At 35.7% G+C, this 17401-nt stretch overlaps 1 protein-coding gene across 2 annotated transcripts in view; it reads right to left on the bottom strand.

The window, feature by feature from the left end:
• The window catches only part of SEC22A (SEC22 homolog A, vesicle trafficking protein), a 65939-nt gene that overhangs the window by 23979 nt on the left and 24559 nt on the right, over nt 1-17401 (bottom strand). For both annotated transcript variants that reach the window (XM_061193176.1, XM_061193177.1), the window contains exon 5: nt 3034-3149. In XM_061193176.1, coding sequence (XP_061049159.1) covers nt 3034-3149 — 116 coding nt within the window. The remainder of the gene's footprint in view (nt 1-3033; nt 3150-17401) is intronic.

Genomic DNA, 17401 nt, shown 5'->3' with positions numbered 1-17401 from the left:
GAAAGCAATTGACATTTATGCATTAACTTTGGATCCTGTGGCCTTGCTACAATCACTTATTAGTTCTAGGAGTTTGTTGATTCTTTGGGATTTTCTATATAAATAATCATACCATCTATGAATAAAGGCAGCTGTATTTCCTCCTTCCCAAACTGTATACTTTTTCTTTTCTTTGTCTTATTGCATTAACTAGGTCTTCCAATGTTGAATAGGAGTGGTGATAGGGGACATCCTTGTCTTGTTCCCAATCTTAGGAAGAAAACATCTAGTTTCTCATCAATTATGATGTTAGCTGTAGGGTTTCTGTAGATATTCCTTATCAAGTTGAGGAAGTTCCCCTTTATTCCTAGTTTGCTGTGAGTTTTATCATGATTTTGTCAAATGCTTTTTCTGACAAAAAAGCATGATATGACCATATGATTTTTCTTCTTTAGCCTGTTTATGTGATAGATTGTATTAACTGATTTTCAGATGTTGAATCAGCCTTGCAAAACTGGAATAAAACCCACTTGGTTGTAGTGTATAATACTTTTTATACATTGTTGGATTCAATGTGCTAATATTTTGTTGAGGGTTTTTGCATCTATGTTCATGAGAGATACTGGTTTGTAACGTCGTCTTTTTAAAATATAAGTAGGCTGAGAAATCTCAGCGGTATCAGTCAGTTACACATAGGCGGTAGTTTAATCAGATTACTATTCTTCTGAAAATCTCAACGGTGATGAGGCAAAGACATTACTGATCAGAGGGAGAACAGGAAACACTTAGGAATCAAGGCAGGCATTAGTTGGGGATAGCAGCTCAAAAGCCATGAAAAGCTGTAGTTTATACTACTTGCTTAGTTTTTTTTTTAATTTATTTTACTTAAGTATAGTTGATTTACAATGTTGCATTAATTTCTGCTGTACAGCTAAGTGATTCAGATATACATATACATACATTTAAAAAATATCCTTTTCCATTATGGTTTATCACAGGATATTGAATATAGTTCCCTGTGCTATACAGTAGGACCTTGTTCTTCATCCATTCTATACTACTTGCTTAGTTTTGAAGTTGTGAATCAGAGGAAAGAAATAGTCCAGGAAGAGAAGGGATAGGATATGAGTGCCTGAAAAAAATTGTGAGATATGACAGTCTTGCCTGAATTTTAACTTAAAAATCATGCGGCCTAAACCCCAGGTTCTTATGTACTTATGTACTGTCTTCTAAGTCAGGGATGGTAAGGCTCTCCTTTCCTCTACCCAGGCCTGCTCCCTCCCCTTATTAGTTTGCCAATTTCAAGCAACCAGAGAATTATTTTAACAATAAAATTCTAACCTCACAGAACCACCTTCATAATTTTTGACAACTCTAAATACTAATTATACCATTCTTAATTAAGATATGTCATAAAGGTGACTTTATTAAAATTACTTTCTTTTAAAAGGAAATTTTTATATCTCTACCATTAATAGAAACTAGTATCCCTTAACAAACACAGACACTATACATTAATATACATTAAATACATAACTCTTAAAATTAAAAATGTTTATCTCTCTACCACCTAAAGTCATCTACTGTGTAACCAGGTGTAAATGTGTCCTATACTTAGAGAAATACTCACCAAATGCACCTTTCTCCTTCATTTTATAAGCAATGAAACTGAGGACCAGAAAGTAAGGTGAGCTACTCAAGGTCACCGAGCTAATCAGTAGCTCAGCTGGAGCCAACCCTCTCTCTCGCTCTCTTCCACAAACAAAAATCAACTCTTCACACTCCTATGCTACTGTTCTTTCCACTACATCAAGTTAAAAAAAAAAAGGCAAGAGAGGATCTTATTTATTAGTATTTTCAGTCAGCAGTCTCCAAATTGCCTGTTTCTTTTTGGCAGGTTGTTTAACTAGCTCGAAATTGAAATCCTGCTGGAATAAAGCTAACTGGCTAAGGAACAGGGGCAGGAATGACAAGAGACAGTAGCCAGCTGTCCTGTGCCTGAAAGGGAAGAGGGGCTTTACCTGCAGGCCCAGGATGTTCGGGAGAGGAATTCGGAAGTCATGAGAAGACCCCCAATCCCCTGGAGGCAAAGCTCAGCTGCCTGGAACCTGTGATGTCCTCTGCTATTGGCTTCATATGGCTGAGGACGTTCAGGGGTACTCAAAATGGCACTCTCTTGAGTATTCCCCCAAACTAACAGCTATTTAAAAACAGAATAGAAGGTGTCTTGATTGGGTTTTTACAAATGATATTCTTGGCTTAATACTGGCCAAAAAAAGAGAACTAATTCACAACGTGGAAGTGTCAAAAAAATCTTCAGAGAAAGTGAGTAGAAACAGGGAAAGGAAGGCTGAGATGTGCTTAACTTTAAGAAAGGGAGTTTCAAAAGTTTACAAAAAGAATAAGAGAAAAAGTATACTCTGATAGCTTTAGTCTCTGGAAGAAACTCCTCTGGAAAACAAAATAGTCGGCAATATCTGAAGAAATTAGTGATTTCACAGGCAGCCACCAGTAAAAAAGGAAAAGGAGCAGATAACTAGGTAGGAATACCCAGCGGTAGGACAAAAATCTGCCCATGACTGCCCTCTTCTTTCTTCTACTCCTCTCTGTCCACTCAGATCCTTCTAGGTCCTGCTCACCCCTCCCAGAGTTTCCCTCACCACAGAGCTTCCTTCGCCTATCCTGACTCACACTGACCACTCCTCTTCCAAACTTTCTGTACTTGACATTTGTTTGTGGACTTCTTTGCCTCCCCAATTCAATCTGGGTCTGAGACTGCAGCGCCCTTGTCACACATATTTTGGTGTCCCCAGAATACCTCTAAACAGTACCTCCTGGGAGAGTAGATAATAAATAAATATGTGTTAATTAGGTCAAAGAAGTCAACTAGAAATCTGTGTTTTTAGAGGAAGGGGACACTAGAGTAGGTATAAAGAATACAAAACCTGAGCATGCATTTTAAGTTGTACTAATACCCAAATCAATTTAAATCAATTGTGTAACAAGTAGAATCAAAAGGCATAGTCACCTGAAATTGCAAAAATAGCACAGTACCTGCAGGAGACTTTCTATGGCATGAAAGCCTCGAATTAAATTCAGAGCTGCGCATAAAAGACTAAGGATAAATGCCACAATCCCTGACAGAGTTGCTGGTTCCAGTCGCTGGTGAGCTGGAAAATAAAAGAAATGATTAGGAATAAACATCAATATCTCACGTCAATACCTACATGTACGTAAAATGAAATTCACTGCTCAATTTAAAGGGGTCAAATACTGATGAATCTTCATAAAATTATTTAATAATGCACCTTAGAAATTAAATATTTTTTAAAATGCAAAATGTGTGACATGACAGCTTCATTCCCCTGAACTCAAATTAACTTCTTTTTCTCTACACTTTTAACAAAGACACCTAATTTGCATTTGGGGTATATAGTGCTAAGGCTAAGGTGTCCTCATATCTGGCAGTAAATCATATAGGAAAAACCCTATGCCTAAATATGTCTACCATTTACAAGTAGCTGCAAATATTTGCAAAGGTGACTCTGCTCAGAAATTCACTGCATAATTCCTGCTTTTTCTGAAAATGCTTAGAAAACATTTTTAAGGACAAACATAGCTTGCTTTTAAGCAAAGCTCTTCCTTATTTGGGTTCCAGGTCTATAAATACCACAGGATATATGTGAAAGCTCATCTATATAATCACCGATCTTAACTCTACAGTAGAATGGATTCTTATAGTTATGAGGTTCCTGGTCTCTGAAGACCACTTGAAAGTAAAAAAGCGAAAACAACAGTTGAAGAAGTTGCAGCATAAGATATTTAGAGATACAATAGCTTCCCTTCATCATCTTGCGGTTAACAGAATTAACTATAGAGTCTAAATGAAAACACAAAACTAAATACATAATCATCTAGACCTCAAAAGGGAGAGAGAGAGAAAGAGAGGACAACAGAACTACATTTAGATCATTTTATTTAAATCACTGAAGTGTAAAAGCCCTAACAATGAAGTTAATGAGGTGGAACATTAATATAAGGAAGGGCTTAAATCTCTGCAACTTATATTCAGCCATTACAGCAGAAAAGCTTCCCTAAACAATTCATAAAAACACGAAAACCCATATGTCGCAAAAAGTATTTATTCCTCAGGTTCAGCAGAAAATCCACTTAATACAGGATAAATCTTCTTAAATTTCTTCTGTGCCCGAGCTGACTGCTTGGTCTCCCAATCAATTTCCTTGAGATTTTAATATGAAAACAAAAAACTAAATGCCTTTGTAAAGTATTTTCTATCACTACAGAAGAAAATCTCACAATTTAAAAATCTATCCAACTGGTCTACCAATTAGTCATGTTTTACATCCCTCCCTCCATGCTTCCTCACTCCCTCTGAGTAGTAAGGGGGAACTGGGCTCTAAGTAAAGAAGAGATCCTTATACAAGGGCCTCAAGCATAAAGCCACTTGATAACTAAATAGATTATAGAAATAATATTTCTAAAGTATACAAAACAAGTTTACCTTACAAAAAACCAAACAATATTCTGTATTGTAATTAAGAACAATAGCCTTTTGTGGTCAAGTAAGGAATGGCCATTCTTGAACGGAAAAATATTACCATTTTAATGTGTTGATCAATACCTGTTTAAGAAATAAATAATATGTCTATACAAATTAAATATTTACTCAGTTGCTAACACTTGCCTCTTGCCCTTGGAGCACTCTTTTTATAATGATAGTATACCATTTATAAATTATTTCAAATGACCAGAAATATTTTTAAAGACATGAAAGCAAATGACAAGCCTACTTTAACTAGGACAAGGCACACATTATGCTGAAGGATAGGCTGGAGAAGTGCCAAATCACTGTGAGAAAGGAAATTCTCAAGTGGAGATTCCCCCACTCCCACCCTACCCCCTTCCTAAGACCTGTGGGAATGCTAAGAAAAAACTCCATCTGCACAGAATGTGAGGGTGACACTTTCTCATTTTAACAAATTGAATGAGATATTTAATCACATTTTAATGTATTATGTTATATGATATTCTTTATTTCATAAAACAGATTTTATATCAATTGTTATCCACAAATGCTTACTTCACACCTCAATCTGGCACCATGATAGGTACTATTAGGTACAGAGCAGATGTGGAACAGTAAGAAATGAAGAAATAAGAGGAGATGTATAAAAAAATAATTTTGTTGAATTCAAAAGTGTCACCTGGTCAGTTTTTGTTTTGTTTTGCTATTATTATCTTCTGCTACAATGCTTTTTCTTTAATTAGTCTCCTTGAGCCCAATAATTGCATTTTCATGACAAAATTAAAATTTTTATGTACCAACGATTAATGGAGAGTTTACAAAAATTCCTAAAGAAATAAGAGTAAATCCTTTGGAACAAAAGGGCTATTGGTTATAGTGAATTAATATATTTATTAAGCAAATACTTTTTGTCATGATTCTGTGTAAGATGCTGTGTTTTAGAGGATAAAAGAAATGAATTACACAATCTGCCCTCAAGGCACTTCTAGTCATTTAAAGGGAAATGGACTGATAAGCACATGAAAGTAATAAGTATTCTAAACTAAAAGAGTTAAAGAATTCTGAAAAGGAAAGATAACTAGGGGAAAGGTGGTGACACAAGAGTGGTAAGAGAACCAAGGGAGATCTTTAAAGATGGTTAAAATTTAGACAGGTACAAATGGGAAGAACTGCATTCCATGCAGAGAAAAGAATATGAGGAGCCTGGAGATGGAAATGGAAGAAGCAAATAATAACAGCATCAACAAAAACTATTACTGCTACTCTTTCTACTAATCCTTCTAATAGTGGCTGCTTTCAATGTGCCAGGCACCAAGTGCTTTATATACATAATCTCATTTTATCCTTCCAAGAACCCAATGCAGTAGGCAGTATAGTTATCCCAGTTTTTTCAGACAGGAAACTAAGGTTTAGGGAGATTGAGAAATTTGCCCAAATTGGGTAAAGGAACTGGGATTTAAATCTAGGTAGCCTGACTCTAGAACTCACGCTCTTAACCACTTTGCTATTGGGCATTGCTACTGGTTTTGTTTTGCTCAAAAAGATGTTTATAAGAGTAGGAAGAAATAAGGTCAGAAAGGGAGGCTGAAGCAAATTAACAGTCTGAAACACGAGGCTAAAAATTATGGGCAAATTAGACAATGGGGAAACACGGAAGAGCAAGAGATTGATGATTAAAGCTGTGCTTAAAGAATATTAATCTGTTAATGGGTTGTAAAGAGATTAAAAGTAGGGAGAGAAAAATAATATTTTTTTAGTGCCTTCTCACTAGGTATACACTGTCCCATTTATCCTTCAAAACATAGTACTTCATGAGGTTTAGAATGACTAACTTCTCTGTGTCTGAATCTCCTCATCTATAAATTGAGGTTAAATAATTTGCTCTAAGCCAGACAGCTAGTAAGTGCCATCTTCACAATTAGCGCTTAGGTCTTAAAAGCCCATGCTCTTTCTACAATTCTGTATTAGGAAGTTCGTGAGGGAGTCATTGCAAAAGACTTACTGAAATGAGGACCTAAATTAGGATAGTGACAGTAGAAGTGGAGAAGAAAGAGGGGAGAGAGATTACAGAGGCTAAAACTATTAGGCTTGGCAACTAACTAGATGTGGGAAACAAAAGAGAAAAAATCAGGGAAAATGCCAAGGTTTGAAGTGTGGGTGATTGGAAAGAAAGGGTGCTATTAACAGACCCAGTGGAAGAAATTCAGGTTTGATCGAGTATGGAGACATTTTAAACATATCAAACTTGAAGTGATGGTGAGGCATGTTTAATAAGCAACTGAAGAATGTAAAAGCAGTGAGCTGGAGAAACAGATGAGGTCTGCATATGATGGGATGGGTTTGGATGAGATTACCAATGAAAGAAGTGGCCAAGGGCAAATCCTTGGTAAACACTACCTTTACAGGGAGGAAGAGGAGGCAGGGAAGACAGATGTAGACCAACCAGAAGAGGAAAGAGCCACAGAAGCCTAGGAAGGGGAGACCATCAAGAAGAAAGACATGGCTTACAAAGCCTGTAGACAGGCCAAAGACAATCTGAACTGAAAAAGAAAAAAAAAAAAAAAAGATTAGATTTATTGACTAAGAGATGGTTTCAACCCTTCATGAAATAGTTTCAGAAGAGTGGCTGAAGGCAAAATTCAGACAGCAAAAGGTTAAATAACTGGTGAAGGTAAGAGATAGAAGCAGTAAGTGAACACTTCTGCAGTTACAGGAGAGGAAAACAGGATGACAGCTTGACAGATACAATAGGACTGAAAAATAGTTATTTTTCCCCTGTAATGGGGTGGAGGAGGGAGATTTTAATACACTTATAGGTGTAACAACAAAACTCAGTGAAGATGAAATAGAAGAATCAAGAGAAAGGAAAAATAATTGGTGAAACAGAGTACCAGAACAGTCATAATGAGGATTCAAAAAGATGGTACCATTCTAACCCTCAAACCTCATCCTAATACCAGTGTCTACGCTCTGAGTCAAAGATAAAGTTCAGAAGGTGCAGTTATTCAATGATACCCAAAATATCTGGAGAAAAAGGTTTTAGAACATTAGAGATTTCAAGTCAGTTCTATCTAAATGAGCATAATTTATTACTAAATTATGACTAAATGAGACTAATTGTATGGTACAAAAACACACTACTCTTTTCACTATGAGGCCCTTTCTTATCATCACCACCTGTCAAAACCTGCATGTCCTTCAAGGCTCCAAGGCCTAAAAGTGTCACTTCCTTTTTACCTCTTTTAGAGCATGTATTGCATTCTACCTTGTATTTTACTTATTGACTTTTGCTTTTCCCATCTTGAAAGCAGATAATGTGCTTATTATCTTTATAAAATGCCCTACAATATTTAGCATAATACTTTGGAGAAAATAAAGCAATAAATACTTGTTAGATTGTGAGGGGTGTGTGTGTGTGTGTGTAAGAGAAAGAGATTGGGAAATCTACTTGCCTTGTGGGGTACCAGCCAAATACAGCAGCATTTGCAGGCAACTGACAAATTGTCTAGAAAATTATATGGATTGAAAAAAGGCTGATTAACCAAGTATTTATCTTAAAAATAGAGGTGTCAAAGAACCTGAGAAAAGTGTATTTAAGTTCAGGGTTTCAGGAAGTGTTTTTTTTTAATTTTAAAGGATATAAAATTTAAAAGAATAACAACATTAAATGTTGGTGAGGATACAGGGCAATCAAAACTCTCATACATTGCTTGTGGGAATGTAAAATGGCACAACTATTTCAAAAAACTGGCAGTTTCATAAAGAGTTAAACATACACCTAACCCTTGACCTAGCAATTCCACTCCTAAAACTTACTCAAGAGAAATGAAAACATATGTCAACAAAAGATGAATGTTTATAATAGGTTTATTTACAATAACCAAAAACTGGAAACAAGCTGATGTCCCATGTTTATCCTCTCTGGATAAACAAATTGTGGTATGTTCACACAGTGACTACTACTCAGCAATAAAGAACAACAAACTATAGAGACAAGCAACATATACATATGACATTGTGTTGAGCAAAAGAAGTGGAACACAAGAATTACATGATATAATCTTGTTTATATCAGGTTCTAGAACAAATAAAACTAATTTAAAGTAAAAAATCTGAACAGTGGTTGTCTGGAGTGGGGCAGAGACTGACTGGGAAGGGACACAAAGGAACTTTTGGGGAGATGGAAATGGTCTACATTGTGATAGGGGAATGTACGAATCATGGTTTTTTACTCTGTATTTTTGGTACTTTGACATCTTGGGGCCTTGCTGACATCAGAGGACTGCCCGTCCCAGGAATATCTAATTCCTAGAGACAGCAAACAACTCTCCTGCAAGAGTGCCTTTCATAAGCAAACCCCTAATCTGGAGGTGACACTCCTAACTATCTGCTCTATGGGGTTCTCACACTCAGGGCCACTATTCCCCTGCCCAAATCATGGCAGGGATAGGTATCAGACAAAGAGCCTATGTCCCACAGCTCACTAAAAGCATTCAAACTAGCCAATCCTAAACCTGCTTACTCTGTCTCTCCAGTTCCTTCTTGGGGAAATCACACTAAAGGCTCTTGCCCACATTTCCCTCCTGCTCCTTTGCCTCCTGACCCTCGCTGGCACTTCCCCACGTGGCTGCTGGTGGTGTGCTCCCTTCTCTCGGGATCCATGAGTATAACAAACTATCTTTTCAACAGCTGTTGCCTCCTTATCTGTTGGCCTTGCCATACTTGAATAACAGTAAAATCTACATTTTGAAACAGAGTGTGGTTTTTACAACTGTATCCATTTGTTGAAACCATATAGCAAATATTTATACATTTCAATATGTGCAAATTTCCCTTAAAAAAGAAAGAACTGTGGGAGGTACAAACTATTGGGTGTAAGACAGGCTCAATGATGTATTACACAACATGGGGAATATAGCCAATATTTTGTAATAACTGCAAATGGAAAGTAACCTTTATAAATTGTGTAAAAAATTAATTAAAAAAGAAAAAGAGAAAGAACTGTAGAAATTATCAAGTGGATAACTGGGGAGTGAATGGAGGTATAGATGAAACAAGAATGTCAAAATGTTGATATAGTTATTATAGTTGGGTGATGTGTTAGTTATAATATTCTATTTACTTGATATATGTTTAAATTTTTGTATAATAAAATGTTTAAAAAAGAAAACAAGTAAAAGAGGACATAGTATTTAACATATTGACCCCAGCAGAACATCTGTAGACTTCAGAAAATAATAATATGGCAAAAAAAAAAAAAAAAAATTTACGCCAGACTGTGGAGAGACACGTCACGAGGTTAGGAAGAGAAAAAAAAAAAAAAATGTCAAGAAATACAAGAAAAAAGAAATCAAAAGTAAGATATCGTAATAGACAAAAAGGTCTGCAAAATAAGGTTTATCAAATACCTATTAACCAGATTCCAAAATAAAGTAAATTTATTTAGGAAAGAAAATTGTAAAACAGGAAAGTATATTTAAACTGGAAGACTACAGAAAATATTATGCAGGCCTGGTCTGAATTAAAAACAAATTTAAAGTTAATATTAAAATAATTTCTAATTGTGAATTACTTTAAAAACTTCTCTTCCTTTAGACTTTTCTCTCTTTCTTAAAACCACAACAAATCCCAGATTCTCCCTATTTTTCAAGTATCTCCTATTTGGTGATCCAAGATACCACTGCAGTCTACAGGTCAGAGTGGAGACTTACGGAAGTCAAGTAATACAAGGAGTTTCTAGTAGAGTCTGCCTCCTAGTAGGTCAAGTTGGACCCCTACCCCAAATTATGGTAATTCTCCTGGATCCTGAGTGTGTATGTTAATGGACATATATTCTTAGCAACTGCCAAGCCTATGGAATTAAAAATATTTGAGAAGGAAAGGCCAATGGAAGTCTTAGAGCTCCCCCAACCCAAATATCATAAAAATATTAATCCCTAGAGTAACTGCAGAGATCAGTGCCACCATCCAAGGCTTGTTTAAAAAGACGCATGTATGGTGATTCCTATTATACTCCTTTTTAACTCTCTAGTTTGTCTCCAAAATGGGTACATCTTAGAGGATGACAACAGATTACTATAGGTTCCAATTGCACATGCTTTTCCAGATGTGGTCTCCATGTGGAACAAACCAATTAATTCCCTGGCACATAGGTATTAATTTTTGAACACTTTTTTCTCTATCCTAACAAACAGAGAATATCAGAAGCATTTTGATTTTACTTAGTAGAGATATCAGTACATTTATGATATTGCCACCAGGTTATATCAACTATGTGCCACTGATTAGTCTATAGCAGGGTTTGCCAGACATGACCCATAGGTCAAATCCAGCCTAGCACAAATTTTTGTAAATAAAGTTTTACTGCAACACAGCTTCACCTATTCTTTTCCATACTGTATATGGTTGTTTTCATACTACACCAGCAGAGTTGAGTAGTTGAAAGACAGACCATATGGCCTGTAAAAACTTTACTACCTGGCCTTTTACAGAAAAAGTTTGCTAACTCTTGGCTTACAAAGGACTTAACACCTTAACACCTCATAGGACATTATATTAATCTACTTTATTGATGACCTCATGCTGATAGTACCTGAAGAACAGACAGTATATGCCTTAGATTAGATACCTTGGGATGACATGTATATGCCAGAGAGTGAAAAATAATCACAAAATTAGAAAAGTCTACAACCTCAGTCAAGTTTCAGGTAAAGGTCTAGAATACACTGAAAGTAAAGATCAAGTTGCACTTTTCAACCCATACCACTAAGAAAACACATACTTCTAGAAACATATGCCTTTCTAGATTTCAGTACGATGCTCCAACTTGTTTACTAAATGACAATGGTTGAAGAGGGCCCAGAGCAACAGAAGGATCCAGACTTCAATACAGGACATTCTGCCACTCAACGCTTATGACCCATGGATCCAATGGTGCTCGAAATACCTGTGGAAAACAGGGATGATGTTTTGAGCCTGTTGCAAACCTGGAAAGAAGAATCATAAAAGAGGCTCCAGGTATTCTGAAGCAATGACACGGCCCTTAGGCAAAACCTGTTTTCATTTTGAGAACTAATTCTTGGCTTGCTTGTTAGCCATGGCAGAACCTAGTGACCCTACCACAAAATATCAGATATATACTATAAAACCCAAAGCAACCACAAAAGCAAACAAATGAAATAAGGAGGTAAAGTAAGCCAACAAAGAATAGAAAACAGATCAAAAGTAACCAATACAAAAAGAGGCAGGAAAAGAGAAAAGTGATCAAAACCAGAAAGGACAAAAAGAAAACAAATAGCCAAGATGGTGGGTTTCAACCCAACCATATCAATTATCACATTAAATATAAATGATATAAATACCTAAATAAAAAGGCAGATATTGTCAAATTGGATTTTTTTTTTCAAAAGACCCAACTACCTGAAAGAAAGCTCTTTAAATATAAAGACACAACAGTCTCCCAAGGCAACAGAAATAAAAGCAAAAATAAACAAATGGGACCTAACCAAACTTACAAGCTTTTGTACAGCAAAAGAAACCATAAACGAAATGAATAGACAACCTATGGACTGGGAGAAAATATTTGTAAATGATGCGACCAACAGAGGCTTAATTTCCAAAATACACAAACAGCTCATACAACTGAATAACAAAAAAACAAACAACCCAATCAAAAGATGGACAGAAGACCTCAACAGACATTTCTCCAAAGAGACATACAGATGGTCAACAGGCACGTAAAAAGATGCTCAACATTGCTAATTATTAGAGAAATGCAAATCAAAACTACAATGAGGTACCACCTCACACGGGTCAGGATGGCCATCATTAAAAAGTCTACAAGTAACAAATGCTGGAAAGGGTATGGAAAAAAGGGAACCCTCCTACACTGTTGGTGGGAATGTAAATTGGTGCAGTATGCACCAATGTAAATTGGAGAACATTTTGGAGGTTCCTCAGAAAACTAAAAATAGAGTTGCCATACAATCCAGCAATCCCACTCCTGGGCATATATCTGGACAAAACTATAATTCGAAAAGATACATGCACCCCAACATTCACTGCAGTGCTATTTACAATAGCCAAGACATGGAAGCAACTTAAATGTCCACTGACAGATGAATGGATAAAGAAGATGTGGTACATATATACAATGGAATACTCAGTTATAAAATGAATGAAATAATGCCATTTACAGCAATTAGCACACTAAGTGAAGTAAGTCAGAAAGAGAAAGACAAATACCATATGATATCACTTATATGTGGATTCTAAAATATGACACAAATGAACATATCTACGAAACAGAAACAGACCCACAGACATAGAGAACAGACTTGTGGTAGCCAAGGTGGAAGGAGGGTGGGGGAGGGATGGACTGGGAGTTTGGGATTAGTAGATGCAAACTATTATACATAGAATGGACGAACAACAAGGTCCTACTGTATAGCACAGGGAAGTATATTCAACATCCTGTGAAAAAAATGGAAAAAAATATGAAAAAGAATGTGTGTGTATATATATATATATATATAACTCAATCACTTTGCTGTACAGTAGAAATTAACACAACATTGTAAATCAACTATACTTCAATAGAATAAATTTAAAATATATATATAAAGCACAAAAATGTTAAAAGAAAGAAGATGGTAAAGACATATCATTCCAACACTAATTTAAAAAAAGCAGATACCATGGCTATATTAATAAAGTAGACTGCAGAGCTAAGAATACTACTAGGTACGAAGAAAGTAATTTCAAAGTGACAAAGGTGTGCATGCACCAAGAGAACGAAACAATACTAAATATTTAACAAGATTTAAAATATACAAAATAAAAACAATAGACCTAAAAGGAGAAAAATATAAATTCATAAATATAGTCAGAAATTTCAACACCCCTTTCTCAATAATTAATGAAGTAGACAGAAAAATCAGAAAGATATAAAAGACTTGAACATCATCAACCAACCTGGTCTAAATGATATTAATCACTGATATTATACTGGGTGATCAGCTACCCGATAACAGAATACACTTTCTTTTCAAATGAACACAGAAAAATGACTAAGATAGACTATACTCTGAGGGAATAAAACAAGTCTCAATAAATGTAAAAGGATTAAAATCATACAAAATTTGGTATCTGGCCACAATGAAACTAAATTTGAAATCAGTTAACAGAAAGACATCTGGAAAATCTCTAAATATTTAAAGCTGTGTAACACATTCCTAACAAATCCATGGATATCAAAAGAAATCAAAAGGGAAATTAAAAAGCATTCTAAAAGTGAAAATGCAATGCATTTAAATGTATGAAATCTAGCTAAAGCAATATTTAGAGGGAAATACATAGTACTAAATGCCTGTATTAGAAAAGAAAGTTCTGGGGCTTCCCTGGTGGCGCAGTGGTTGAGAATCTGCCTGCCAATGCAGGGGACAAGGGTTCGAGCCCTGGTCTGGGAAGATCCCACATGCCACGGAGCAACTGGGCCCGTGAGCCACAACTACTGAGCCTGCGTGTCTGGAGCCTGTGCTCCGCAACGAGAGGCCGCGATAGTGAGAGGCCTGCGCACCACGATGAAGAGTGGCCCCCGCTTGCCGCAACTAGAGAAAGCCCTCGCACAGAAACAAAGACCCAACACAGCCAAAAATAAATATAAAAATAAATTAAAAAAAAAAGACCTAAAGAAGAAATACATGGCGAATATCTTTCTTAAAAAAAAAAAAAAAAAAGAAAAGAAAGTTCTGAAATAAATGACCTCAACTTCTACCTTCATAACCTAGAAAAACAAAAGCAAACTAAACCCTAAGGAAGCAAAAGACAGGAAGTAATAAACATCAGAACATAAATCATGAAACAGAAAACAAAAACAATAAAATGTCAAAGAAAGCAAAAGCTGGTTCTTTAAGAAAATCAATAAAAATTATGAACTCTAGTAAGACTGATGCCAAATTTTATGCCAAAAAATTCAATAACTTAGGTGAAACAGACAGAATCCTTTAAAGAAACTACTAAAACTCAATCAAGAAGAAACAGATAACTTGAATAACCCTACATTCACCAAAGAAACTGATTTGTGGTTAAAAACCTTACCACAAAGAAAACCAGAAGCTCGAAAGGCTTCACTTACGAAACACTTAAAGAAGAAGAAATAAAAATTCTACAGAAACGTTTCTCAAATTTTGAAGTAGAGGGAATACCTCCCAATTTATTCTACGAGGCCAGTTCTTTCCTGATAGCAAAACCAGACAAAAAACATCACAAAAGAGGAAAACTACAAACCAATTCCCTGATGAATACAGATAAAATATCTTAACAAAATTTCAGCAAATTGGATCTGACGATATATAAACAGGATAATACATCATGACCCAGTGGGGTTTATCACAGAACTGCAAGGTTTATTTAACATTTGAAAAGCTAACAATGTAATTTACCACATAAAGACTTTAAAAAGAAAAATCATACAATCATCTCAATAAATGTAGACAAAAAACATGCTGACAAAGCATTTGACAGAATTCAACTTCGGTTCCTGATAAAAACCAAATTCATCAAACTGGGAATATAAGGGAATTTTCTCAACCTGGTAAAAAGTCATCAATAGAAACCCTAAGTTAACATTATATTATACTTAACTCTTTAAGACTGAGCTTTCCCTGGTAACATCAAAATCAGGAACAATGCAAGAATATCCATTCTTGCTACTTCATTCTTTCAGGATGTTTTTGTTAGGCACAGAATTCTACATTTGCAGTTATTTTCTTTTATCCTTTAGAAGATGTCATTGTCTTCTGGCTTCCATGGTTCCTGAGACCATGTGTGTGTGCACGCGCATGCATATGTGTTCCTAATAGTTTGCATTCACACAGTCTAGTCTCTTCAGGAGCCTGGTTATTTATGATTGTTTGCCATTCTATTTTCAAAATCTTGTTGTAGACATAATTTGAAGCTTGTGAGACTATTTCTTCCAGGAAATTTGTTTGCTTCTGCCAGGATCTCTGGAACAAAGCACTGTGTAATCAGCTCAATCTAATTTTAGAGACCAATATGATTCAAAACTAAGCTGTAGTCCTGATAAAAGCTTGTCTACTTCGTATTCCTGTCTACCCATACTCCTAGAGTGCAAACATGCAAAATCGTAAGCCAAAGCTGAAGGGTTGCTCATGAGGTTCACCACTTTGGTGGGCTCTGCTCTAATCCCTGTCTCCCAAGTCTTGAGAGGCCGTCAGCAGTTCCCTTCAGAACTGGTAAAAGCCCCAAAAGGAAAAGTAGCTCCAAACATTGGGCTCATCACCCTGAGCCTCCATTCTCCCCCGTATCCTAGTAATTCTTAGTAATCTTGTTGGATCTCCAAAGACTTCAGGAAGATTATATTTTAGATTAAATTCTGTATTATATTAGACCTATATATTCTATATAATATATACATTCCATTTAGCTTTTCTACATGTATTTAGCGGGACTATTGGTCTGAATTACCTATTCCATCATTACTGGAAGTCTTCAAAGTAATAACCCCTTCATTTATTACTGATTTTAAAAACTGAAATATAATCCAAATACAATAAAATTCACCCTTTTAAAGTGTACAATTCAGAAGTTTTTAGTATATTCACAGACTTGTACAATCATCATCTAATTCCATAACATTTTTATCACCTTAAAAAGAAACCTCATAACCATTAATAGTTATCACTGTTTATTTCCCTCCAGCTCCCATCAACTGCTAATATACTTTCTGTCTCTATGGATTTGCCTATTCTGGACATTTTGTATAAATGAATTATAAACATGTGACCTTTTGTATCTGGCTTCTTTCACTTCTTTCATGTTTTTAATTTCACCCATGTTGTACCATGTATCAATACTTCATTCCTTTTTTATTGCTTAGGAATATTCCATTGCTTGAATATGCCATATTTTGTTTATCCATTCATCAGTTGATGTACATTTGGGTTATTTCTACTTTTTAGCTGCTATGACAATCTCTAGGTCCATCCATGTCTCTGCAAATGGCACTATTTCGTTCCTTTTTATGGCTGAGTAATATTCCACTGTATATATGTACCACATCTTTTTTATCCATTCCTCTGTCGATGGACATTTAGGTTGCTTCCATGTCCTGGCTATTGTAAACAGTGCTGCAATGAACATCGGGGTGCATGCATCCTTTCGAATTATGGTTTTCTCTGGATATATGCCCAGGAGTGGGACTGCTGGGTCATATGATAGCCCTATTTTTAGTTTTTTAAGGAACCTCCATACTGTTCTCCATAGTGGCTGCACCAATTTACAATCCCACCAACAGTGTAGGAGGGTTCCCTTTTCTCCACACCCTTTCCAGCATTTATTGTTCGTAGAATTTTTGATGATGCCCATTCTGACTGGTGTGAGATGATACCTCATTGTAGTTTTGATTTGCATTTCTCTAATAATTAGTGATGGTGAGCATCTTTTCATTTGTTTGTTGACCATCTGTATGTCTTCTTTGGAGAAATGTCTATTTAGATATTCTGCCCATTTTTTGATTGGTTGGGTTGGTTTTTTTCATACTGAGGTACATGAGCTGTTTGTATATTTTGGAGATTAATCCCTCGTCACTTGCTTTGTTTGCAAATATCTTCTCCCATTCTGAGGGTTGTCTTTTCGTCTTGTTTATGGTTTCCTTTGCTGTGCAAAAGCTTTAATTAGGTCTCATTTGTTTATTTTTGTTTTTATTTTCATTACTTTAGGCAGTAGATCGAAAAAGATCTTGCTGTGATTTATGTCAGAGAGTGTTCTGCCTATATTTTCCTCTAAGAGTTTTTTATAGTATCCGGCCTTACATTTAGGTCTTTAATCCATTTTGAGTTTATTTTTGTGTATGGT

This window comes from Eubalaena glacialis, chromosome 6 (assembly GCF_028564815.1).
Source record: "Eubalaena glacialis isolate mEubGla1 chromosome 6, mEubGla1.1.hap2.+ XY, whole genome shotgun sequence".
NCBI classification, from domain to species: Eukaryota; Metazoa; Chordata; class Mammalia; order Artiodactyla; family Balaenidae; genus Eubalaena; species Eubalaena glacialis.
This window is presented reverse-complemented; position numbering and strand designations above follow the sequence as displayed.